The sequence below is a fragment of the Myotis yumanensis genome, unplaced genomic scaffold (assembly GCF_028538775.1).
Source record: "Myotis yumanensis isolate MYYU_CA2020_CCGP unplaced genomic scaffold, mMyoYum1.0.hap1 SCAF_15, whole genome shotgun sequence".
Lineage (NCBI taxonomy): Eukaryota > Metazoa > Chordata > Mammalia > Chiroptera > Vespertilionidae > Myotis > Myotis yumanensis.
In genome coordinates, this window is record NW_027223766.1 from 7,576,660 (window position 1) to 7,604,041 (window position 27,382).

At 41.7% G+C, this 27,382-nt stretch overlaps 1 protein-coding gene across 3 annotated transcripts in view; it reads left to right on the forward strand.

Annotated features, from left to right (window-relative positions):
• The window catches only part of SPIDR (scaffold protein involved in DNA repair), a 289,161-nt gene that overhangs the window by 41,998 nt on the left and 219,781 nt on the right, over positions 1-27,382 (forward strand). Inside the window, exon 1 of one of the 3 annotated variants that reach the window (XM_070391896.1) lies at positions 2,327-2,369. The exons of the other annotated variants lie outside the window; for them this stretch is intronic. Within the exon in view, the coding sequence (XP_070247997.1) occupies positions 2,364-2,369 (6 nt within the window). The 5' untranslated portion in view covers positions 2,327-2,363. Of the gene's footprint in view, positions 1-2,326; positions 2,370-27,382 lie in introns of those variants that run through there. 3 annotated transcript variants of the gene reach the window in all.

A 27,382-nucleotide genomic window follows, 5' to 3' on the forward strand; every position in this document is an offset into this window, starting at 1 on the left:
CAACAAATTCAGTAAAGTTGGTTCAGTAAGGGATATAAAATCAACATACGGAAGTCAGTTGAATTTCTATACACTAATAATAAAACACCTTCAAAAGAAATAAAACCATCTCATTTAAAACAGCATCAAAAACAATAAAAGATGTAGGAATAAATTGAGCCAAGGGAATGAAAGAACTGTACAACAAAAAATGACAGGACTTTGTTCAAAGAAATCAACAAAGGCACAAACAAATGGAAGGATATCGCAAGTTCAGGAATCAGAAAAATTAATATTGTGAAAATGTCAATACTACCCAAAGCCATTTATGGATGCAACACAACCCCTATCAAATGTGTATTGGCATTCTTCACAGAAATAGAAAAAAAAATCCTGAAATTTTGATGAACCACTAGAGATCTCAAATAGTCAAAGCAGTCCTAATATGGAAGAACAAAGCCAGAGGTGCCACACTTCATGATTTCAAACTGTACAGTGATTATATAGTGCTTAAAACACTATATTAGCATAAAAATAGGCAGACACCAATAAAACAGAATAGAAAGCCCAGAAATAAATTCCCACTTATACAGTCAACTAATATTCAACAATGGAGCCAAGAACACCTTTTGGAAAAGGATTGTCTATTTCACAAATGGTGCTGGGGAAAGTGGGTAACCACATGCAAAAACATGAAATTGGACCCATAACTTATGCCACTCACAAAAATGAATGCAGAATGGATCAAAGACCCAATACCATAAAACTTCTTGAAGAAAACATAGGGAAGAAGGTTCTCAACATTGATCCTGGCAATTATTTTTTGGATAAAACAACCTAACATAGAAGTGCTGTTGCTACAGTGGCAATTATATGACAATTTATAAATACTAGAGGCCCAGTGTGCAAAATTGTGCGAGGTACCCTGCCTTGTTCACAGCCCACCCACGCGGTGCTGTTGCCGCGTTTGCTGCCCACCTGCCTGCTGCCCCGCCATGCTCACAGCACCGCCCAGCCGCCCACTGCTGCTTGCCCCGCCCACCTGCCGCCTGCCTTGCTGCGATTGGAGCCTGTGGGCCACGGGGGAGGGACTGAGAGGTGCTCAATGCACCTCATGGTGACCAGTCATTTGGTCTTCCTGGTCATCACAGACACTGGCTTTTTATATATATAGATAGCAAAGTAACGTGTATTTTAAATTTATACAATGTTATATGTTAAATATATTTCAATAAAATAAACATACACACAAGTGTTAAGGACATACTTAACCGTACAATCCAACAGTCTCAATTCTAAGTACTTAGCCAGGTAAACTGAAAATGTAGGTTCTCATAAAAACTTGAGCTTGAGATTTCATAGCAGCCTTGCTCATAGCCTCCCCAAACCGGAATTAACCCAGATGTCCTTCAGCTGTTGAATGGATGTATTCACACAATGAAATACTCTCAGTACATAACAAAAAGAAAACACACTCCATGCCACAATGTGGATAAATCTTAAATTCCTTTTGCTAAGTGAAAGAAGACAGGACCAAGTATGTTACAATTCTGTCATGATGGTAAAACAGTGGTTGACAATGGTTGGGCTACAGGATTAACTACAAAGGGGCGATGTGAGTTTTTAGGATAAGGGAGCTCTGTATTGTGGCAATGGAGACACAACTTTTTGCATTTGTTGCAACGTATAGAACTGTACCCCCAAAGAGTGAATCTTACTCTGTACACATTTAAATAAATCAGGTGGTTGGAGGAACCCAAGTTGGAATACAGAATGTGGTAAACGATACTACTTTATGGAAGGGTTTGAAGAAAAGGTGCTGACTCAAGTAACTGGAAAAGTGGCTGAGGACCGTAAGGCTAAAGAGAAAAACTGTTTCAGCGAATGGTGAGGATGGACTAATGTTATACCAAGGATGGCATTTTGGAGTAGAATAAAAGGAGGATGGCAAAAACGAAAGCAAAAGACTAATACTTTCTCTGAAAAAAATTGTATAGACCAGGGGTGGGCAAACTTTTTGACTCGAGGGCCACAATGGGTTCTTAAACTCGACTGGAGGGCCGGAACAAAAGCATGGATGGAGTGTTTGTGTGAACTAATATAAATTCAAAGTAAACATCATTACACAAAAGGGTACGGTCTTTTTTTTTTTAGTTTTATTCATTTCAAACGGGCCGGATTCAGCCCGGGCTGTAGTTTGCCCACGGCTGGTATAGACTCTTGGCCAAATTCCCTCTTACCTGCCTTCTTGTTTGCATTTTACTTTGCAGATTAATTAACATAACCTGTGTGGCTAGTGATGTAAATTTACTACCTTTTACCTGTTCTTACTGCATTGCCTGAGAGAACTGAGCTGTGGCCCCTGTTTTCCTCCATGGCTTCCTATGGAAGTGAGTCGGTACATTATTTCTGGCTTTACTTGCTGTCTCTAAAATGCCAGCTCAGGGTGTTCTGGAATTTCTCGGGTATATCGTTAGAGGAGGAGGTACAGGAGAATGGCCAGAGCCTGGATTCATTGTATTTGGGGAAGGGTTCCAGTGATTGTTCAGGAAGTATTGAAAGGGACCCAACTGGACTCTATTTGCAGTAAGGATTAATGAAAATTATCTGAAATAAATATACCAAACACTAAAAATCACTTATCATATGTAAGTATCTTTTATCATTACATTTAAAAATGGATTTAAGATGTAAGCTGAGATTTTTTTAGTGTAGATTTCAACACCTTTTTTGTGCTTGTGCCAAGAACACAGTGTTCTGTTAAGTCATTCGGTGACGAAGATTGCTGGCTTCCTGCCAACCAGGGTCAAGCTCATTCGGATAAGTTTCAGTGTGGATTCTGAACAGAGTGGGGAATGCTCCTCTTGTCTGTGTGTTAGGTGGGTCTGGAGAATTAGTTGTTTTAAAAGAAGATTATTGATACTTTTAAGGCTTCACATACAAACAATGCTTTAATACTGATATCACCTTTCTTTCTGTTAACTGACTTTCCATTATTGAGTTGGTGAATTCCCACAGCTCTCCTAACCATGCCAGATGAGTGTATAAGTAGGCACCACATGGCCTCTGCAGTCTCATTTAAGATAGTACTCTGTACTGCTAAAGGAAACACATATTCAGTACTTTTCTCAGTCAGGTATGTAAATTAAAAATTGCAAAATGTGGCTTTAAAGTAAGAAAAACACAGTGTTAGAAGGATATAGACCTATATATACCTGTCTCCATCTTTAAATATTGTATTCATTCCTTTTTTCATTGGAATGAATGGTTCTTTCTTGGTCTCATTTTTCTTTTTTACCATCTTTCTTTCTCAGTCACAGAAATGCATTGACTCTGTTTATTCAAAATGCAGTAAGTACACAGAAAGCTAAGGTTCACACCAGTTTCGCCTGAATATTATACATAAACAACTTTTTCTAAAAAATATTTAATTTGCATATGTGTGAGTGAACAAATGTATCTTACCTTCTAACTAACTAGATGACTAGACCCCCAAGAAATAACCTTTTGTTTCTTATGCAGTGCAGTATGTAACCAAGGTGATTAAGTTTGTGTTCTAATGATGAAGGTTTTAAAAAGGCTTGCCTTAGTGTCTCTTGGAATATGTGATTTAGGCTAATGTCTGGTACTGTTTACTTTTCATGATTAATCACTGTATTTCTTATTCATTTATGCCTTTCTAGAATCTGGCAGGATGCCTTGGTCTTAGCTGCTCAGCATGTTCTTACAACCTGATCAATTAAATGGGTAATAGTCACAGGTCAGATTTCTGGGGATGGAGCATTTAGATCTGTGAACCTGTTTTATATCATAAAAAATAAATAAAACAAATAAATCACAAACATATGTTTTTATAGATGCTTATATAAAAAAGCTATAATGTAAACTTCCTTTGGGGCATTTTTCTCTGTGTTTTACTTTGGCTGGGCTTGAAACAAAGTTTGCATGGAAAAAACTTTTTTTTTAATCCCTTAAATCTTCCTTTGGCAAAAATACTCATTTATTGCACTTCCAAGGACCTCTAAACAATATTACATATTTTTAATATAGATTGAATATGCATGAATTTCTCAGAAAACCTTAGAATGTTAAACGCTGGAAGGAGTATACTTCTGCTTTTCTCTTTCCTCAAGAGGCATATTTTAATTGTTAGTTGAAAGTTGGATTTTGGGTGTTATGTCATCATAGCACTCTCTGCTTCCATAGTGCTCTTTGTCATATCTCCCAGTAATCATTGCCTTATATGCCTTTCTCCCCAACGAGACTGCAGATTTCTTCAGGGCCAGGATTATTATGAATGTGCGAGTGAATGAATGAATGAGTAAAGTAGAGACAACACATGCAGATGGATAGTGGCGGGGATTTTTTAAAAAACTGGTGGCAAAAACTCATCTACTCATGAATTAAATACCTTTATGTATGGTGAAAGCATAATCGAATATAACTAAACATTCAATTGTCATGAAAATAGAACTGGTGAAATTATATTTTTGATTCTATGTTTATTTCCTTAAATTTCTCAACTTTTATCAGACAGTTTGACACCTGTAATGTGGGTGACAGGACAAAGTTAAGGGATCAAAATTGCTGTTGTGGGAGCTTAACTTCAGTGACAGCTTCCTCAGAGTGTCCGTCTGGACTGAAGCTTTCACTTAAGTGGTTGAGAACACTTAACAAAATATGCATCATGATATAATCAAAAATTTCAACTGAGAAAAATCAAGTGGAGAAAGATTCTTTACTAAGAAATGAGTATGTAATAAGCATTCATGATCACATGAATTGGTCATTTGAAAACCTATTACCAGGATTTTATATGATAGTGAAATTTTAATTCGACTGCTCACTAACAAAGCTAATGTGTCCCTTGGGTTGAATATATGGGTATGATCTATATAATGTATATTTTCAGAAAATATTTTAATGAAAAACATTGAACAGACAACACATTTGTAGTGGGCAGAGGCAGGGAGGGGTTGCATATGATACCTAAAGTAAGACCAATAAAGGTTATTAATTATTGCATTATTTTCCACGAGAACAACAGTAAACCTACTTTTATATACATAAAGCCCTAGAAAAGTTTGGATGCTAAACTTCAGTTTTTAGTACAGTAATGACAGCTGCTATTTTGTGGGTTCCTACCTAATACGTGGGAGTGCTACAGAACGCATTTTCTCTTTCAGTTTCCACAGTGACCCTGTTGAAATGGGTATTACTGTCTTTATGTGGCCTATGGATAACTTGTCTGTTTTTCAAATTAAAAACCTGCCCAGCATTATTCCGCTGGTAAAGGGTAGATGAGGACATCGAATGGAATCTTTGAATTAGTTCATAAGAGAAGAAGAATTTTCTTGTATTCTGCTTGTCAGTTTGAGTACTCATGCAAAAAGTTTCAATTCTTGAATAAGTAGGAAATTAAGGACTAGGGGAAAGAGTGTTAATTTATTAACTAGGCTTATAAAGGAACACATTAAACTTTCTGTGCTAGCTTGCTTCTTGTTCATCTTTTCTTAGATTATTCCATCCAAATTTCTGGGCCTGGAGCATTTTGGTATTTGGATCTGAGGGAGAGAAAATGATTTCCCCATATTTCTACTTCTTAACGCCCACTCCCTAGCTACCTGTTAGAACTTGATGTGTTTATCTTGCCTCTGGGAGAGTCTGTTAGCATTCTGATCTGCTCAGTGTATATCTTGTAGTGTTTCAAGATACCCCATTAGGCCAAAGGATATCTACCTGAAAAAAGGACAGAGTGGAGAGGTGTAGGAAGGCTATGGAAGGAGGAAATTTACTTAAGTCAAACCTCTTTTATTTATCTTATTTTTACTTCCTTATTTTGCTTTGGATATGGGTTGCTTTTTAAAAAAAAAAATGTGGTATGATGGAACAAGATAGCATTTATTTTCCTTACCATTAAAATTTCTGGTTCTTTTTATTGAGCTGAAACTTTTATGAGGAAAGCTGAATGAATCTCAAACTAATTTTCATAAATATTTGCTTTAGTTTTTTGTTTTGTTTTTTTACTTATAAGAAAAATTCAAAGTCTAGAATTTGGAGTTCTGAAAAAAAGTGGAAGAGAAAAAATTAAGGAGAAAAGAAGGAAAGGAGATCTCTTCTGTCTTGATCATGTTGTATTTTAAAGCTTCATGCAGGTCAGTAAATTATATTAGAGAGTATTAAATATGCAAATGCTTTTATTCACGATGTCTAAGACATGGAGCAATTGAAGTGTCCCTTGATACATGATTGGATGAAGATGACATTTATACATAGAATACTACTCAGCTATAAGAAAAGATGAAATACTACTATTTGTGACAACATGGATGGATCTTGAGAATATCATGCTAAGTGAAATAAGTCAGACAGAAAAAGACAAGAACCATATATTTCACTCATGTGGGATATAAAACTGAAAGCAACAAACCCAAATAAGATAAATAAACAAAAAGTAATAGATACAAATAAGAGTATGGTGGTTGTTACCAGAGGGAAAGAGGAGTGGGGGAGGTAGTAAAGGGAAAAGGAGTCAAATATAAGGTGATGAAAGGAGATTTGACTTTGGGTGGTGAACACACAACGCAATACACAGATGATATATTATAGAATTGTACACTTGAAACCCATATAACTTTAATCAATGTCACCCAGTATATTTAATAAAATTCTAAAATATAGCCTGGCCAGTGTGGCTTAGAGGTTGAGCATAGGCTTATGAACCAGGAGGTCACATGCCTGGGATTTGGGCTCGATCCTCAGTAGGGGGTGGTCAGGAGGCAGCCAATCAATGATTCTCATTATTGGTGTTTCTATCTCTCCCTTCTTCTCTGAAATCAATAAAAAATAATACGTGTGTGTGTGTGTGTGTGTGTGTGTGAATATATATATACACACACACATATACATATAGTGGAACCTCAGTTCTTGCACTTAATTTGTTCTAGAAGGCTGTTTAAGAAGCGATTTGTTCGAAAATGCAATCATTTTTCCCCATTAGAAATAATGTAAATTGAATTAATCTGTTCCAGACCCCTGTGTTGTTCTCACAACTTTCTTTTTCATCTCGCTAACCTTCTTAGGACCCGTGGTAACTTGCTGTACGTATTTAATAATGAGCAGCAATAGACCTCCTCATGGGGCCACCGACCTGATGCCACATCCAGCCCCTCTGACAGAGGAGGGGTGGGATGGGGCCAGCAGGCCCTGCCAAAGGGGCAGGAGGGCCTTGCACAGGGTGGGTGTGGGTGCTGGGAGTCCCTCTGGGGTGTGGGTGTGGGGAGAAGTCACGGGGAGTGGGGTAAAATAAATAAATAGCAGCAACAGAAGCAAAATAGGAAAATATTCACAGCACAATTTCCTGAGATGTTAACAACATGAGGTTTATCGTAAACCGACTCATATACTCGAACATTGTCTCCTTGTCCCCTGAGAGATGCGTGACTGTCATACAGGTATCAGCATGAAAGGCTGGTCAGGTCAAGAACTGAAGTTTTGTTCGACAACCAAGACATGTTTTCTGTGAACAACTTGGTTGAGAACTGAATTGTTCAAGATGGGAGACGTTCTAGAACTGAGGTTTGAAAACACACACACACACACACACACATCTATCTATCTAGATCAGTGGTTCTCAACCTTTCTAATGCCGCGACCCTTTAATACAGTTCCTCATGTTGTGATGACCTTCAACCATAAAATTATTTTCGTTGCTACTTCATAACTGTGATTTTGCTACTGTTATGAATCGTAATGTAAGTATCTGATATGCAGGATGTATTTTCATTGTCACAAATTGAACATAATTAAAGCATAGTGATTAATCACAAAAACAATATGTAATTATATATGTGTTTTCCGATGGTCTTCGGCAACCCCTGTGAAAGGGTAATTCGATCCCCAAAGGGGTCGTGACCCACAGGTTGAGAACCGCTGATCTAGATAGATATATTTAACTGTAGTTTTAGGGGATTTATGAGTAGTTAGTCATTAAAATACCAGAGGCTTACACATATTTTATTCTGACAGTCTTTGTTCTCTAACCTATTAAGAGTTGCCATCATTATGAAATCCACTAACAGTAAATTGGACTTCGGCAGACCATTTTATTCTTTTAATTTTAAATAAAATATTGAGAATCTATTCAACCCCCTCCACCCACCCCCCCAAATAACTGTATGCCAAAAGTGACAGGTTTACAATGTATACTCACTCCTGAATTTGTGTTATTTTCATATGTGGCAGGAGACAGGACCTAACATAGATTTTCTCAATTTAAAATTAAGACGTGAGGCTAAGCTCTCCCTATACCTACCCCATACTAGTCTTATGAATAGAAAAATGATTAAATAAGTTCACATCTTTTAGTAGTTGTTGCTAAACATGGAATGGCATTCATTGGCTTAGATTGTTTAACAAGAATTTGTTTCTCAGTTCAAGAGCGCTATCTGACCCTTAATATTACGTTAGTGGGAAAAATCTAAAGGTTTTGTTTTCATAGAACATGTTTCTTTTTATGTGTTTCAGTCCTGCCCATGGATATTTACATTGAAGAAGTTAAAATGTAGGATACATATACACCCACAGCCATACACACATATCTTACAGAATTTTCTCTGCAGTGTTAAGTCAGTCACAATAAAATTTCTGTTTAGCTGGAGGTAATTAGAGTTAACATTTTTATATAATTTATTTTCATTTTAAGAAACTAACTATAGTGTGACTGGGATTTCATAGACATATGTGATGAGAATGAGTCATAGAAGTCTCAGACCCTTTTACTTTTACAAATTTTTAGTACATTTCTATTTTATATTATTCACTTTTTTTTTTTTAATATATTTTATTGATTTTTTTACAGAGAGGAAGGGAGAGGGATAGAGAGTCAGAAACATCGATGAGAGAGAGACATCGATCAGCCGCCTCCTGCACACTCCTCACTGGGGATGTGCCCGCAACCAAGGTACATGCCCTTGACTGGAATCGAACCTGGGACCCTTGAGTCCGCAGGCCGACGCTCTATCCACTGAGCCAAACCAGCCCCGGCTTATATTATTCACTCTTCCTCTTCCTCTCCTCTCTCTTCCACTCTCTCTCTAAAAGTCAATAAACAAATATTTAGCACTGGTCATTGTATTGTGATTGTAATAAAAAGCCCCTGTCTTTTAGGGAAAAAAATCTCTGTAGGGCCAAAAATAAAAACAAAAACTTGTCCCCTGGTTGCCACGCTGTATCCTGTGCTTTTAAGGATCAGAATTGTTTTTGGAATTGCAAACAGTAGCTTTGGTGCTGTTCGCATTCATGATAGGTTAAGACTCTGATTCAACCAACATTGATTTAGTGTTTATAGTGATCACATTATTTCACGTATTTGCTTAAATGCTATCGTACTTTTTAATATTAAAAATAAGTGATAATAAAAAAATAAAATAAAAAATAAGCGATAAATGATACTGATGAAACATAAAAATATACAACTGATAAATGTATTAATTACATAAAAGGAGGTACCCAAAATACTAGTATTGTAACCTCGAGTAGGTTCTTAAGCTCTCTGACTTCAGTTTTTCATTCCTAAAATGGAGAGAGTAGTATCTATTACAGTTTGTTGTCAAGTTCAAGTACGACCATGTGAGGATGAAAGTTTTTTGTAAATGGTAAAGTACTGTATGAATTTGTCATGTCAATAAATCATCTACACTAATAAAAGAGAAACATGGTAATTGGCATACGACCGCTACCCTTTTCATTGGCTAATCAGTGAGTATATGCAAATTAACTGTCAGCCAAGATGGCAGCCGGCAGCCAGGCACTGAAGCGAGCATGAGGCTTGCTTGCTGCGGACTCCAACGTTCCCTGCCTCACTTGCAGGCCTCTCAGTTGCAACTCTCAGCAACTATGTACTATGTTGCAAATAAGAAGGTAAACAAAAGCCCAGAAACCAGCTGGACTGAAATCCAGCCGGACCGAAACATTGTATCAATGTTTTCAGCAGCAAGGCCTCAGAGCTAAAGCTGGCCCGGAATAAAAAAAAAAAAAGAAAAGAAAACAAGGAGCGGTTCGGAGCTTCAGTCACTCACTTCAGGAAAACAGCCCTCAGCCCCTCACCCAGACTGGCCAGGCACCCCAGTGGGGACCCCCACCCTGATCCAGGACACCCTTCAGGGCAAACCAGCCAGCCCCCACCTGTGCACCAGGCCTCTATTCTATGTAGTAAAAGGATAATATGCCTCCCAGCACCGAGATCAGCGGAGCAGCGAGGCTCCTGGCACCTGGATCAGTGTGACAGGGGGCAGCGCCCAAACCCCCCCTGATCGCCCTGCGGCTCTGTGTGTGACGGGGGGGGCGGAGGGCACAACCTCCCTATCTGCCCTGCTCTGTTTGTGACAGGGGAAGGCGCCCCAACCCCCTGATCAGCCCTGCTCTGTGCCTGATAGGGGGGAGCTCCCCAATCCCTAATTGCCCTGTGGCTCTGTGTTTGACAGGGTGCAGCACGCCAACCTCCTGATCGGCCCTGCTCTGTGTGTGACAGGGTGCGGCGCCCCAACCCCCCCACCCCCCCCACGGGCCCTGCTCTGTGTGTGAAAGGGTAGAGCCATAACCTCTCCATCGGCCCTGCCCCGAGTGTGACAGTGGTGGCGCCCCAACCCCCTGATCGGTTCTGCTCTGTGGGTGATAGAGGGTGGTGCCCCAACCCCCCTCCATGGGCCTTGCTCTGTGTGTGACAGGGTAGAGCCATAACCTCCCCATTGGCCCTGCCCTGAGTGTGACAGGGTGCAGCGCCCCAACCCCCTGATCCACCCTGCTCTGTGCATGACGGGGCGGCGCCCCAACTCCCCAATCGACCCTGCTCTGAGCCTGACCAGGGGCTGCACTTAGGGATTGGGCCTGCCCTCTGCCACCCGGGAGCAGGCCTAAGCCAGCAGGTTGTTATCTCCCAAGGGGTCCCAAACTGTGAGAGGGCACAGGTCAGGCTGGGAGACCCCCCTACCCCCCTCCAAGTGCACAAATTTTTGTGCACCTGGCCTCTAGTCCTACATAATAAAGAGGTAATATGCAAATTAATCCTCATGCCCTCACAAGATGGCTGAGATGTTAACAACCAGGCCGATAGGGGGGTTAGTGCGGGATGACCAAATGATTGAACAAGCAGGCTGGGTGGGGCGACCAGGCCAGCGGGGGGGGGGGGGGGGGGGGGCAGTTGGGGGTGACCAGGCCAGCAGAGGTGGTCAGTTGGGGCAACCAGGCCAGGGGGGGGGGGGCAGTTAGGGGAGACCAGGCCAGCAGAGGAGGTCAGTTGGGGGTGACCAGGTCGGCAGGGGGACAGTAAGGGGTGATCAGGCCAGTGGGGGGGGGGGCAGTTAGGAGCAACCAGGTCAGCAGGGAGGGGGCAGTTAGGGGCGATCAGGCCGGCACGCAGAGGCAGTGAGGGGCGATCAGGCCGGCAGGGGGACAGTTAGGGGCAACCAGGCAGGCAGGCAGGTGAGCAATTAGGAGCCAGCGGTCCAGGATCGTGAGAGGGATGTCTGACTGCCGGTTTAGGTCCAATCCCCAGGATCGGGCCTAAACCGGCAGTCAGATATCCCCCGAGGGATCCCGGATTGGAGAGGGTGCAGGCTGGGCTGAGGGGACCCCCCTTCCCGTGCACAAATTTCATGCATTGGGCCTCTAATTTTATTAATAATTGAGCTTGGTGTGTAGTGCGTTCCTTCCATCCATCTATTAGTAAGGAGGAAACAAGATGAGCGTACCTTGATCGTGGTTTTTGGATCTGATGAACATACTCTGGATCCCAGAATGGGCCTGCTTACAGTCCCCTGTCCTTATTTGGGGAGGCTGTTATCCCAGGAGAGGTTATAAGTTTGAACTGGATAAGTCTGTGTTAGGCCGACAGGAATCAAAGCTTAATATTCAGATGTGAGTTCTACACAGAGCAGTGATTCTCCAAGGGAGGTTCCTTGGAGAAGGGATCAATCAGAAATAGTAGCACTTCCTGGGAACTTGTTAGAAATGCAAGTTCTTGGGCCTGCTGCAGACCTCCAAATCAAACTCTGGAGGTGGGGCCAAGTCATCCTTGTTTTAATAAGCTCTGCAGGTGATTCTGTGATTTGAGAGTTGTTGAGATAGCGAATGATACTGAGGAGCAGGAATGTCTAGGAGAGTGGCCTTGGAGCTGCATGTTAGGGGCTGATTAGGACCTCAGAGCCCGTGAGCTCAGGTAAGGGCAGGAACACTAGCCTGAGGCCAGGTTTTATTTAATTGCCTTAACATGGTCAGAGAGAGCAGGAATCCTCAGTCATCAGGGACACAGCTGCTCCTAGACTGCCCTTTGGTGCAGTTGCCTAGCCATAAGTGCTACATGCCTCACAGGCTTCTCGACAATCTCAGGTCAAGGTCTTGGAGTAGCCAGAGTGAATTGACGAGCATGTTGGCCGGTGTAGCAGTGTGAGCATAGCTACTAAGCCCAATAGATGTGGAAGTTGAGTGCTGTGGGGGCAGTGCAGGATGAGTGTGTGCATGTGTGTGTGTGCATGTATGTTCACACAGCAGGGCAGGTAGTAGTGCATGCTCCCATGAGGTTGGCATGGTAGAGGCCTGTGGGGCTGTGCCTGAGAGGCTCTGAGGTGAGCTGGCCTGCCTGTCTTGTATGGTGCTGACGATCACTTGTATCATTTTTAAAGACCCAGGGTGATCTTGATGTGCAGTCAAAACCACCCGTTACCATGGGAGTCTGATTGCTAGGTCTTCCTCTGTGCCCTGTGGTCTGCAAGGCTGCCTGGAGCACATCTCACTCTGCATAGTGCAGAGGCTTAACCCCATCACAAGCATTTCCTCCCATTGCTCTTTGACCGCACATCTTTCCATGTCAGTCATATCAGATTTCTACTACTTCTAGAATATACTTTCTGTGTTTCTCTCTCTCTTTTTTTTAAGTGAAATAAATTAGGTATACAAAAATGTAAAGAAAAATTAATATACACCCATAAATCTATACAGCCTGAAAAATAAAACAGTACTGGGAGAATTCAGGCCCTTTCCACCATTTTCGTCTGTGTTCTCTTTTTCTGGCCAGGATCACTCATATGCTAGATTAAAGCTCTTAACAAAATCCTGTTCCACCTTCAGGTTTACATATCCCCTTCTGTCAAGTGATCTGACAAAGCAGTGCGTTTGTGAGGGGTGTGGCTAATTCATGTGGCAAAAATATCTCTGAAGGGATTCAGAGGCATAGAAATGATAGTTGTTGTCGTTTATTTAGGTAGAAGAATATTTCAGATTCTTCCATTTCTTGGTTTCCCTTCTTTTCACATCCACTGCTCCAGCCTCCGGTAGTGAACTCTGAAGGAAGAAGCTACTTTCCATGCTCATGTTTGGAAGCATAATAGACATGTATGTTACTGAAATGATACTTTAAAAGCACAACCACTTTCAGAAGAGCAGAAACATGCCCTGTGCTGCATTTCAGTGTAGGGGTCACAGAGCTCATGTTTAGTCAAGAGGGCTTGGCAGCACCCTGCCAGCTTGCTTTCTAGGCGGTCATTCTCTCTCCTCTCCCTCCCCACCCCCAGTTTCTTGTTTCTTCCCCCTCCCCCTCCCTCTCCCTCCCATCCCGCTTTCTTGCTCTAGTGAGTGAAAGGAAAATCACTCTCTTCCAACAAAGTTCTGCAAGCTATTTTGGGGACATAAAGGAAGACCGCTGATGTGCCTGTAAAGTCTACTGCATTCATTTGAAGTTAGGAATCTGTTTTAAATACACTTGGATCATTGTTTCAAAAGAGAACATGGAGAAGGGGGAATAAGCTCTCTGTGTTCAGTTATTGCCCCTATACTGGTAAAAGTATTATTCTTCAGTTAATCTATAATAATAAAGGCATAATATGCTAATTAGACCGGACAGCTGAATGACCTTCCGGATGTCATTCCAGATGTCCTTCTGGATGAAGCCGCTGTGGCGGGGGCAAGGCAAAGACGGTTAGGGGTGATCAGGTAGGCAGGTGAGCAGTTAGGGGTGATCAGGCAGGTAGGCAGAGTGGTTAGGGGCAATCAGGCAGGCAGGCGAGTGGTTAGGGGTGAGCAGGCAGGAAGGCGAGTGGTTAGGGGTGATCAGGCAGGCAAGCAGAGTGGTTAAGGATGATGAGGCAGGCAGGTGAGCAGTTAAGGGTGATGAGGCAGGCAAGCAGAGGCGGTTAGGGGCAAGATAAGGATAACATCAGGTGGTATTGGTACAGAGGACCTTGAAGCAGATTGTGGGATGAGAGTGAATAGAAAAACCTTTGTGGAGCTTGACCATTCAAGGCTAGGGTGTGTGTGACTGAGAGAGCAGCTCAGCAGAGGCCCAAGGCTGGGACTGGAAAGGTGAGGTGCCTAAATAGCTGATAGTGTGGCATTGTTAGTGGCAGTGTTAGACCTCGGTTCTTGTATTTGGCTGAGAAAGAACTCAGAACCAGGAAGAAGTTTATTTAGCCTTTGGGAAAAAAAAGCCACAAAGGCTAAAGAAGTGAGCCAACTGGGCTGCATGGACTAAAGAAACAAGTTACAGAGGCAGAAGAAGGGCCGTGGGAGCTTAAGAGAAAGCAAGCAAAGGATATTCTCCTACGGAAAGAAGGCAGGGACAGGGCCATTGTGCTCTGGAGAGAGAGCTGGTCCACTGGGTCCTGTGCCTTAAGGATTTTTTAATCTGTTTTCTGAAGAGGTCCCGGGAGGATCTTAATATAATATTCATCAGCTTCCAGATGTAGTCTTTCAGAGTCGTGGTCTCTGCTGATTGGTTGATGCTAGGGTAGGGAGTCATTAGTCTTTGCATTTGGTCCTGATGTCCGCCATGGAGTGGCTTCATCTGGTTTTGCTGCTTTTCTGGGCCTGCAGCTGAAACAACTAAGGCTAGATGTTATCTCTAGTTTGAGGGAAATTATCTCTGTGGTCAGCAAACCTGAGACTTTGTTCCTAAGATTATGCTGATCAAACCCTATTGTCCTGAGGGCTTAATGCTCCAGGGAGTGGTTGTGCAAGGGAGAGATAGGGGTGTGTCAGGGTTCTGGGTGGGGCCAGTTTGAATCAGCTGTCTGTCTCAGTTTCTCCATTCCATTTGTCAGGGAATGTTCCCGACTTCTTACTCTCCTGCCTCAGTGTGGAATTGAATGATGGGGTTTGAAGTATGAGTGTGGGGCCCAGGGAAGAGCTGAGTGTTGGCCTTGAGTGCTGGGGTGAGGAGTTCGGATATCAGTGACCGAGTGCAGTATTGGTGTTTATTGGTAGGCATGTGAGGGATGGGGCTAGTGTGCGCATGGACAGAAAGAAGAAAGTGGCAGGCAGGTCAGGTGAGGACACCAGTTGTTTCTAATGATCCTGTTCTAGACACAAAGTATGCTGGAGAATGAAGAGGAGGGTGAGTTAAGATTTATTGATATTTCAGTTTGATGTCAAAGAGATCATAGAGGTAAAAATAAAATAATCATGCTAAAGCTGAGATTCTGGAGTGCTGACTGCCTGGTGATTCGAGAAAGGGATACCTCTGAAGGTGAATGTCATTAGTTCAGTTGTATCATGTGAGGTTGAGTGAGCTATTCAAATCTAAATGTGTTTTAGTCATTTGTAAAAATGAGTAGATTAAGGATAAAAGGGCGGGAGGCATAAATTTGAGAGTAGTCTGAAATTTTTTGGTTATTGCAATGTCAGGATTGAAAAATAAAATTCTTATATAGAGAAAACCCAAGTGCCCTATTTGTAATTAATGCCATAAAATTCTTTCTTGATGCCAAGTATTATTTTTGCTATCAGAGAAATGTGTGGATGGTCTTTCTCCGTTGCTAGTGGGAGTGGGGTCCTTATATCTCGAGAAAAAGAGTTTTCTGAGACTCGCATGGGAGGATGAGTGATCTTTATTTGTGTGGAATTACATCTCCACGTTTGCAAAGTCACATTTTACTTAATCCAGTCCTGGAAGATGTGCAACTGGGTCTGGTTTAGCATTGTGTGTGGGGCCCACATGGCTCTGGGCCAAGTGGGTGAATGCAGGAATGTGAGAGCTCTGCAAGCCAGGAGTCAAGCCCAAGTAAATAAGAGAGCCTAGAGCAGGGGTGGGCAACCCCTGGCACGCCAGTAACTTTTGCTGGCACGCAAAACCCTCTCTTATAATCTTCCATTTACAGTTTTTTCTTAATATCGACTTTTTTATTTTTCAGATAAATTCAGTGTAGGTGCATCTTAGATAAATAAATAATTTTACATAACAAGTTATCTTAAAGACCATAGACATGGATTGATGAGAGAGGGGAAGAGCAATTTCTATGCCTCTGCCTTAACTCTCCCTGCCTTCCTAGATCCGACCAGTGTTTTGGTTTCATCCATATACGCTTGTGAATCTTTGTTCTCAGTGATGAATTTTGTTAAGTCTCGTAATAGGAGTAGCCTGACGGATGAAAGTAGTAGCTCATGCGTATCTCTGAAGGTCACGAAATATAAACCTGATATAAAATCTGTCATCAGTGACGCAGCAGCAAAAGTCCCACTGATAATATCAAGCGGAGTCATAAAGTTTTCTGTCGGACTATCAGTGTACATGTATACATTAAAAAAATAAATGTATTTTCATCATCATATACTGTGTTTTTGTTGCTGGAATGGATTTTATTATTTCTTCAAGGTTCTTCACGTATGTACACCTTAAGAGATATCAAGTAGGCGTAACATGTTCTCAAAAAATTAGGGTTGGCACGCAGAAGAATTTTGAGTCAGAGATTTTGCTGGTTTTGGCACGCGCTCACAAAAAGGTTGCCCACCCCTGGCCTAGAGTGAGAGTGCCTTTGTTTAGGAGATTAAATATCTCAAATTCCGCGCCTTCGCAGTGGCTACGCCTATTCTGGCCAATGACCTGTTTCTAGATGTGACTGACTGGCAAGAACCTTCCCTATTTCACCTAGACCTTACTGGGCATGGGTTTCTTCTCTCCCTGTCTGGTGGCTTTCTGGGGAATGTTAAAATGCAGCTTCCTGGCAAAGCTGCACAAATGGCATGCCTATACTATTTGACTTTCCCTTTGCTCCTTTCCAGTTACTCATAACTAGGTTAAATTACAGGTATCATTTTGATGCCAAGTTTTTTTGTTTTCTGTATCAATTGTGGTAGATGAAATTCTAAATTGACCCCCAACATCCTTACTCCCTGTTGTACCTGCATAATACCTGAAACTGCCACCGATGGAGTTTATTCCTATGATTAGGTTTTGTTATATAGCACAGTGGACTTTCAGCAGAGTTGACCCTCAATAGGCCTGACCTATCCATATGCCCTTTAAATTTATATCTAGAGTTCAGGGCCTGAGGAAGTCAGAGTTGGAACAAGAGAAGGATTTATGTGCTGTTGCTGGTTTAAAGTTGGAAGGGGTCACAGAGCAAGGAATATGGTGCATGTGGGAGCTCAAAACAGATTCTGTCCAACAGCCAGCAAGGAACTGGAGACCTCAGTCATTAAATCTCAGGAACTGAGTTCTGCCAGCGAGAAGAATGAGCTTATCATCGGATTTTTCTCCAGAGCCTCTAGAGAACTGAGCTCAGCGAATACCTTGATTTCAGCTTTGTGATACCCTGAGCAGAGGATTCAGTTAAAATGTGCAAGCCTTCCAGCCTATGGAACTAGGTATGAGCTATTAAATGAGTATGGCTATAAGCCACTGAGTTTGTGGTATTTGTTACACAGCAATAGAAAACTAATACAAAGTTTGTGAACAGCAAGCAGTTGAAGGGTACAGTAGAGTATCTTTTCATAGCACTTAGTGTACTGTGTTGTAACAGATTATTCGCTTACCATAAGTAGCCTGAATCTTACTTCATGTTGTAGTGGCATCATCAACAGAGTACTTGGTATTCAGCAACTATTTGTTCAGTGAAGGAAGGTAAGGATTTATGAAGTGCTAGTTGGTGAAAAAAAGGCAGCTGAAGAAAAACAGGGAAGGACAGAAGATGCAGATCATAACACAGTAACTCAAAAGCCAAATTAGAAATCGTAGGATGATGGATATTAGTGGTTGTTAACAGAGTCAGGAGTTGAAAAGTCAAAATGAAGATTTTGCCAGGGAAATCCCACTCCTGAGGGCAGATTGTTAAGAGTAAAATAGTGACCATTAAGACAAGATTTGAGTAATGAAAAACAGATCCTGGTGCCTCACATTGTCTTGCAAAAGTTAACATGCTGTGTGTCTTAATATAATGAGAAAAGTGGTTTCCATACACCAAGAAGAATTGTTAATATTCTCCTTTTTGTTTATACCACTGTTAAACATATACAAAGCCTACTATTGACTAAAAACATATATGCAGTACTCGGTTTCCTGTTTAATGGTCGAAAAGGCCTGTTCTGTGAATATTTGTAAGCATTAGGGAAAGAATTCTGGGCATGATAAAAAAATTAAAAAGGTGGGATCATAAATTCCTATTAAGTTTCTAATGTCATTAGATGAAGGTGATAGAAACAACTTCTACCAGAGATTCCTTAGGCCTTATTATGAAAGTTGCATTAAACTAAAAATGATAGCTTGGGCTATATCATGTAATGCCAGAGAACTGACTGATTATGTGTTTTCTTTAACTAGAATATATTTTGTGGGCATGGAAATAAGCAAACTTTAGAAGTTAGCCATTTATTATATAGAGACTTGAAACTTGTTGGGGGATGGATTTGTATATGAATCCATCCCCCATAAAGGACATTGCAGGGCATCATAAAATTAAGACAGATTTGACCACGATTCTATAGGATGTAGGAAGTTACATATGAGTGATAGTGTTTTTTCTCTACCCCTTTAAATTGATGCCACTATTAGATATTTTGCAAAAAAAAAAGGTTTCTGCAAGGAATAGAGGAGAGAGGCAGCCCCTAACGGAAGGACTGTTGACATGATTTGACTTTGGTGTGTGAGCTTCTACCCCAGCCTGCATTGGCAAAGTTTCAAATTTATAATCAGTGCTAACCTAAATACTACTTAATGTTTTAACTATATTTGAGACTATTCAGTATTTCTCAAGTTTTAAGACACCTAATTCTCTCTCTTGACTTCCTCTTCATCTTAGAAACTGCAATTTCCTTTGCAGGAACAACTTCCTGCTGAGTGCCGCTCTCTTCGGCCACTTCTGTATTGGATGCCCTGGGTTTTTACCTAAAGCCATAAATTCATTGCAACATTGGGCCATTTCATCACCCTATGAATTGAGAAAGTCTAGCAGGAAATCACAAGTGGACTGTTCCAGACACAAGCCTCATGTTTCTTGGTTGCTGTGTCATGATAGGCAGTTGGTGTTCATAATGGCAGTTATGAAGAGGACACTTTGTAGAAAAAACTTCTTCTGTAGGGATATATTCGAGTCTAATAATCTGGAGAACAAGGTACATGTAGAAAAAATATTTTCACGATAGTCTGAAAAGGACCCTATCAGCCAGTACTGTTTTTCCTTATGGTCATATTAAGTTCATTAATTTCCAACAGTGACTTTTTTGGTTTGTCTGTTTGTTTTTGTTTTTTAAAATGTTTTGTGTTCTGGTCCCCCGTCACTCCATTTAACAGAATGGAAAGAAATCTCCATTTGTTTTTCCTTCCAGTCTCTCCCGCGTTCTGCTCTGCAAATCTGTTATATACTGCTAAACTCATCTTTTCTGTTCAAGAACAGATATCATGATCATTATTTCCTGAAAAGATGGCTTCCTAGACATAACAATAGGTCAGAACCTATCACGTCAATAGTATCTATAAATTTTTGTTGTCTCCAGGAGGGTCTTTTTATGTGTGTGACATCTAATGCAGACAGAAATCTGTCTGCTCTCCTCGCAAAACAGAAGGAACATTTTGGTTTCCTCCTCTATCAACTGTAGTAGTGGTGCAAAGTGCATGTCCCCTTTGTGGCTGTTTAGATGAAGCAGTTGCCCCTAGGGCTCCCATCATATAAAGGAAAGGTATATTGGGGAACATTATTTTTCTGCTATTGTTTTTTAAGATCACGTAAAGAGAAGTTTTCATAAGAAATATGTTTAGAATTTATTTACTTCATATTCTCCCTTACAGTAAATTTGTTTATGCCAATCTATATTCTTAGAGCCATGCATACATAAACCAATTGAAGCTTTCAAGGCGTTCACAGTCTCAAAGAATGGATAGACAGATATACAAATAGTTGTAGTACATAGAAATTCAATAATAGAAATGGGTACAATATCTGCTGGTGACAAGAAGAAAAGCCCTCTTTAACATCTAGTAGATATATGGTAAAGCAAGTATAGGAAAATATTAAGTGGTAGAATCTAGATAGTGGATATAGGGGTGCTTGCTGTAAAATTCACTCATAATAAAATGTTGGGTGTGAAAAGGAAGTCTTTATAGATGTAGGATGTTTGAACAAAGTCTTCAACACTGAATATGAGTTTGCCAAGTAGGCAAGAAGAAGGAAGGGCATTTTAGGAAAAGAAATAGTGTGTAAAAAGAAAAAACAAAAAAGAAAGAAAAACCAACATTTTGGGAAAAATTTAATAATTTGGTATAGCTGAGTTAGTCTTTTAGGAAAGACTTCTATGGAAGAACAATAGGTACTGCGATTGGAGAATTAAGATCATGAGGGACTTGAATGTCAAACTCTTTGCTTTTTATTTATTCTTACAAAAAATAGGGAGAGTTCTCCCATATTAAATAAAATAAAACTTACATCTTTCTTGACTACACTTACACTGCAGCTTCTGCCTTATCTATTCCCCAGCCTGTGTGAAGCAGAATTCCTCGAGACACATCCTTAACCAGTTAATGCCACGCGTCCAAAACAGAAACCATCCCCACTGTGTCTATAGACGCTAATGGCCTACAAAGGGTTAAGTCTCTACTGTCTCTCTCCCATCTCCAGTCCAACGTCTGCCACTCTCCTCCCATGGGTGCTGCTCTCCAAGGCCACAAACGACCTACAGGCAAACTCTCCGTCTCTATTCTACATGGCTGATCAGCAGCACTGGCACTACTGGTCATGTGTTCCTCCTTAAAAATAGCAATCAGACTTTTTTTTTAAGGGAAGAGAATGAAAATCATGCTGCGTCATGGAACTGTTTTATTTCAATTATAGACCTGTGAGTATTGCTGGGTGAAATCGTGATCAAAGAAGTTTGAAAACTGTGATAACATATGGGTTCAGATGGGCCAGGTTGGAGTCCCAGCCGTCATTATTTTGTACTTGGGAACAAATTACTTAACCTTCTCAGGCTTTCTGTATGAAGTGAGTATAAAAATACCTATCTAGCCCTGACCAGTTTGGCTCAGTGGATAGAGCGTCGGCCTGCAGACTGAAGGGTCCCAGGTTCGATTCCCGTCAAGGGCATGTACCTTGGTTGCGGGCACATACCCAGTGGGGAGTGTGCAGGAGGCAGCTGATTGATGTTTCTCTCTCATCGATGTTTCCAACTCTATTCCTCTCCCTTCCTCTCTGTAAAAAATCAATAAAATATATTTTTAAAAAACCACCTATCTTGTAGGGCTATAGTAACAATTAAAAGGCATCATGAAAATAAAGCCTCTCGTACACAGTAGCTTGCTTAAAAAAAAAAAGCTAGGGAGAACTTACTAAAAACTAGAGGCCTGGTGCATGTATTCATGCACCAGTGGGGTCCCTAGTCTTGGCCTGCGGGGATCGGGCCAAAACCGGCTCTCCAACATCCCCCAAGAGGTCCCGGATTGCAAGAGGGTGCAGGCCAGGCCGAGGGGCCCTGCCAGTGCACGATTGGGGCTGGGGAGGGACCCCAAGAGGGCCCCAGGGCATGTCTGGCTTGTCTCACCCAATCCCGATCAGCCAGACCCCAGCAGCAAGTTAATCTACCAATCAGAGCATCTGCCCCTGGTGGTCAGTGTGTGTCACAGAAACTGGTCGAATGGTTGGACACTTAGCATATTAGGCTTTTATTATATAGGATGGCTAGGTCCTACCGGGTGGTTGGAAATCCTCAGCCTGGAACTCTGGGATGTGGTAGTGACCTTTTTATCCTGACTGCTGGTATCATTTGCCTTCTAGCTCTGCCATACTGACTACATCACAGCTCCTTAAACAGAGCAGGATCTTTATTTCTTCATATTTTTGTCCTGGTTGTTGCCTTTGCTTAGAGTGCCCTCTTCTCAACCTCTGTCCCACTTGTGAAATACCGACTTATTTTCAAGTCACCCATTCTAGGGAGACTTTTTCATCAATGTACCTTGTCCATAACCTTGGCCCTTGTATCCCTATGAATCCTCCCATGCCCCACATATATTCCTTCTATATTGTAACAATGTGTGTGTGTGTGTGTGGTTTTCTGATTTCCCCTTATTCTTTTGGTTGGCATTATTTTCTGGACAGAGCCTGGAATAGTGTGTGGAGAATGCTATGTAAGTAGTGTGGCTTGCTGAGATTATCCCTGTTGTGTGACTCTGGACCACTGTATTTAAATCATTTAATCTTCCTCTGTATCAGTTTATCTAGTTTGTCTTCATTTATCTTTTTTTTTAAAAATATATTTTTATTGATTTCAGAGAGGAAAGGAGAGGGAGAGAGAGACAGAAACATCAGTGATGAGAATCATTGATCGGTTGCCTCCTGCACGCCCCCCACTGGGGATCGAGCCTGCAACCTGGGCATGTGCCCTTGACTGGAATTGAACCTGGGACCCTTCAGTCCACAGGCCGACGCTCTAGCCACTGAGGCAAACCAGAGAGGGCATTGCCTTCATTTATCTTAAAGAAATTTTGTGAGGATTTTTAAAAGGGTTAGGGTTGTCTTCTGGTGTTGAGCTGTATGAGTTCTTCATATATTTTGGAAATTACCCTTTATCAGATGTATCATTGGCAAATATGTTCTCCTATACAATGGGTCCCCTTTTGGTTTTGTTGATGGTTTCTTTTTCTGGGTAGAAGCTTTTTAGTTTGATGTTTTCCCATTTGGTTATTTTAATCTTTCTTCCTCTTGCCCTAATAGTGGTCGGCAAACTGTGGCTCGCAAGCCACATGCGGCTCTTTGGTCCCTTGAGTGTGGCTCTTCCACAAAATACCGACTTCTGCGCATGGGTCATGAAGTTTCAGTCGTACTGTACATGTGCGCCCGCATGTGGTATTTTGTGGAAGAGCCACACTGAAGGGGCCAAAGAGCCGCATGTGGCTCACAAGCCGCAGTTTGCCGACCACAGCCCTAGGAGATGTACCAGCAAAAGTACTGCTATGTGAGATGTGTGGAATTTTACTTGCCAATATGTTCTAGGATTTTTATTATTTTGTGACTTCAGTTTAAGTCTTTAATTCATTTTGAGTTTATTCTTGTGTGTGATGTAAGTTAGTAATCTAGTTTAATTTTTCTGCATGTACCTGTCCAATTTTCCTAGCACCATTTACTGCTCTTGCCTCCTTTGTCAAATATTAATTGACCGTAAAGGCATGCGTTGGTTTCTGGGCTCTCTGTTGTGTTCCATTGGTCTGTATGCCTGTTCTTATACCAGTACCAGCTTGGCCTCTGGCCAATCTGCTCTTCTCCACAGGGCTCAGCGCTGCTTGGTGAACTTTGACCCAGGAGGTTCCTTTTTGAGCCTTGTCATTTCTCTTTTTTCCCTTTCTCTTAAGATGCCTTTGCCATGCTGTTTTTTATTTTCTCCTGGGGCTTTGGACGTTATGTGGTGAAGTGGTGCTTCGTGAACCCACATTGATAGAACTTGAGTTCTGTTGTTCTCATCAGGCTGGAATTTGAGGTTGGAAACATATTTAGTTCAGGAAAGACAAGCCATGTGGTTTGCAGAGGTGTACCCATGGGTGTAGCTTGTTAAACCTGTTTACCTCAGGAAAGATGGGTGTTTTTTTCTTCTTTTCATTGTGTGAGAAAATCTATAGCTTTTGTTTTCCCTCTCTATCTGATTTTCATGAATAAAGTTTCAGTTACAACACGCACACCAAATAGACAGGGAGAGTATATCTCCTGTCAGTAGTTTAAGACTCTCTGTTGCCTAGAATTGTGTTGCTTTTATTGATTTTTAATCCCAATAGAAAATAAAGTTCTGTTAGTAATGGGGAGTCTGAGGTCCTCTTGTGGTCTTGCTGTTCTTTTTCATACAATCTGGGCAGTTCTTGATAAATCGCCAGAGACTAATCCACATATTTAAGGTGTGTGTGTGTGTGTGTGTGTGTGTGTGAGAGAGAGAGAGAGAGAGAGAGAGAGAGAGAGAGAGAGAGATATGATTCCGCTGGAATTTAAAGACTGCATAAATAATTATTTTGGTGTCCTCCCCTCCCACTGCATCCATTGTAGCCAGAGTGATTCTTGATACTTACATAGCAGGCCCTCAATTGATTTGTAAGAAATTTCATTTTAAAACTGGAGTGGAAATGAAAGCATTTGCTAACTGAATTTGCTGGTTTATCAGCCTCTAGCACTCTTTCAATTCCCCTGATTTTTAAGAGCTGTCTTGGTTTTGGTGATTTGACTTGCCACAGCTACCATGGCGTATCTTCTGTAGGATTTTTGCTATTGTCCCCACCTTGCAACTCTTTGGATTTACAAGTTTCTAAGCAGGCAGGGCCTTATAATTCTCATTTTCTTTTCTTAAAATGCTACTGACTGTTCTCATTAGTAGTGTGACTTTCAGAAAGGGAGGTTGAACCCAGAATTAACATGGTGAATTCAGCTTGGCTCTCAGTGATCTCATAAGATTCTCTATAAGGCAAGTCTGGGCCTAGTCGGTATTGGATGGGAAGCCTCAGAGAGCAGAAACCAGTGTGCTGCAGGATGTGGCCTGGCTCTGTGAGTCAGGGCACAGCCAGCACCTGCCCCATGGCAGCAGGTGCATAAGGTGTCTTCACTGAAGCAACCACTCATACCTTCTCGCCTAGGCTTAAACCAAGGTCTTGAGACTTTGGTTTTTGCATGAAATATAAGTCAGGTGAGCTGTTCTTTGTTTTATAATTGGTTATTTCAAGGAATAATTTTAGTTTAGTTACTTTTTTTTACCAGCTGGGTGAAAAAGTATTTAGCTACAAAGGTGTCATTTAAAAATAAGGAAGTGATCATTTATTACTGATACTCCACTGTTGCTCTTTGTGTGACTTATTTATAAATTTTAGAATGAAAAGCTGTAATTTCTGAGAGAGCAGTGATTCATCTGGCTAATTTGTTTCAATTGTTATGGAGGTAGCTTTACCACAGAGGCATTGCAGTTAGACTGACTGGTTTTTTACTTTGTTAGTAGACACAGTTTTTATCTAAGTGGACTCTGCACATATAAACTTTCATACATAGAATTGGGTTAAGATTTGATTTATAGGAAATGGGACTCTTTAATTATTTAAATGCTACATTTACTTACAAAATTCTTTTCTGGACAATCAATTCCCCATTTTTGATGGGTGTGATGATTTATCTTGATGTAAGAGAACGTGTGTGCTCTCTCTGCCCCGATCTGGAGGATTACAGGGTGTGGCAAAGTAGGTTTACAGTTGTGGGTATGCAAAACAGAGTTTATTCTTGTATTATTATTTATGAATTATTGTATTATTTTCCACAGGAACAACTGTAAACCTCTTTTGCCCCACCCTATAGTGTTTGTATTATTGTCTCTTGCTTCCTGTAAACTCTAAACTTTCATTTGTCTGGATTTGTCTGTGTATCTCAAGTATCCACTGTACTTTCCTGCCTTATATGCTTTGTTCTCTCTGTTCTCATCTTCATCTGTTAAGAATTTTCCAATCCTTTGAAACCCAGTAGAGGTTTTATTTCTTCCAGTTGTGTCTGCTAATTTCATATTAGTCAGAAATAAAAGCTTCATTGTTTGCCCATTCAAAACATTTAGTGTGGGCCATATTTATAATATCTCCTTTATTTGATTTCAAGCTCTTTATGGAACTGTGTCTCATTAAATCTTCTATCTTGCATTAGCCTTATACTTAGTGCATACTGTATTAATATTTGTTTAATGGAACATTTTCCCTATTTGAAAATATTTATCAGATAGTTAAGCCTCTTGGTTGCAAGTAACAGAAAACAAATCTACCTAGTTTAAGAGGAAGAGGAAATTTACTGGATTTGTGCTAATGTATTCTGAGGAATCCTAATATATAAAAACCCACGATCCGTAACATCCAAAGCGACCAAAGGCCCGACCGACCAGAAGTCAGTCCTGCAGTCAATGCTGGGTTGCCATGGCGACCCAGCACTGATGGCTGCCAGTGTGGGGATGGTGACCCAGCACTGATTGCTGAGGGGGCTGTGGATCAGGCCCAAAGAGAGGCCTGGAGAGAGAAGCAGGGTCTGATCCGTAGCCTTAATGGCAGCTGTTGATCAGCCCTTGCCTCTCTCTTTCTCTTGGGGCCTGGCTAGCAGCCAAAGCCTCTCTTTCTCTCAGGCCTCTGCTGGGGCTGCTGATCAGCCCGCCTCTCTGATCAAGCCCATTGATAGGCCTGGAGATGCTGACTGGCATAGAAACCGACCCATCAGAACCAAATCTGGGTGAAATGCGAGGAGCCAATAGCTGCCTAGGAGGCGGAGCTTTTGACGCTGATTGGCATAGAAACTGACCAATCAGAACTTAATCTGGGTGAACTACAAAGGTGGGGCCTGAGGTGGGGCCTTAGGAGGGGTTTTAAGGGCAATAGCTGTTTGGTGTAAGGTGAAAGAAAGCGGTTCAATTTTTTAATAACCAGTTTGGCAGTATAGTGCATAGGGCTGGCTATCAGTCCAGATATAGAGATTATGTATTTTTGTCTGCCAAGAGCATCTCCTGATGAAAAAGTTTTCCCTCCCACCCCCATTTAAGCAATCCTATCCTATATAATCTGCCTATACTACTAAAAGGGTAATATGCTAATTAAACCGGGTCAACAGGCCATCTTCCAGACGTCTGACTTCCTTCCAGACAAAGCCATAATGGTGGGGGCCAAGGCAGAGACCGTTAGGGTCTATCAGCCGGCAAGGGAGGGCAGTTGGGGGCGAGATCAGGCTAGCAGGGAAGGGCAATTGGGGGCAACCAGGCCAGCAGGGGTGGGAAGTTGGGGGCAGGATCAGGCCAGCAGGGGAGGGCAGTTAGGGGTGATCAGGCAGGCAGGCAAAGCCAGTTAGGGGCGATCAAGCAGGCAGGCAGAAGGGTTAGGGGCAATCAGGCAGGCAGGCAGGTGAGCAGTTAGGAGCAGCAGAGTCCCAGATTGCGAGGGGGATGTCCGACCACCTGTGGGATCGGGCCTAAACTGGCGGTTGGACATCTCCCATGGGGTCTCCGATTGGAGAGGGTGCAGGCTGGGCTGAGGGACGTGTCTCCCCCCCCCTCCTCCCCCCCGTGCATGAATTTCATACACCAGGCCACCAGTCCTATATAATAAAAGCCTAATACGCTATGTGTCCAGTCGTCCATTCAAACAATCAAAGTATAATATGCTAATGATATG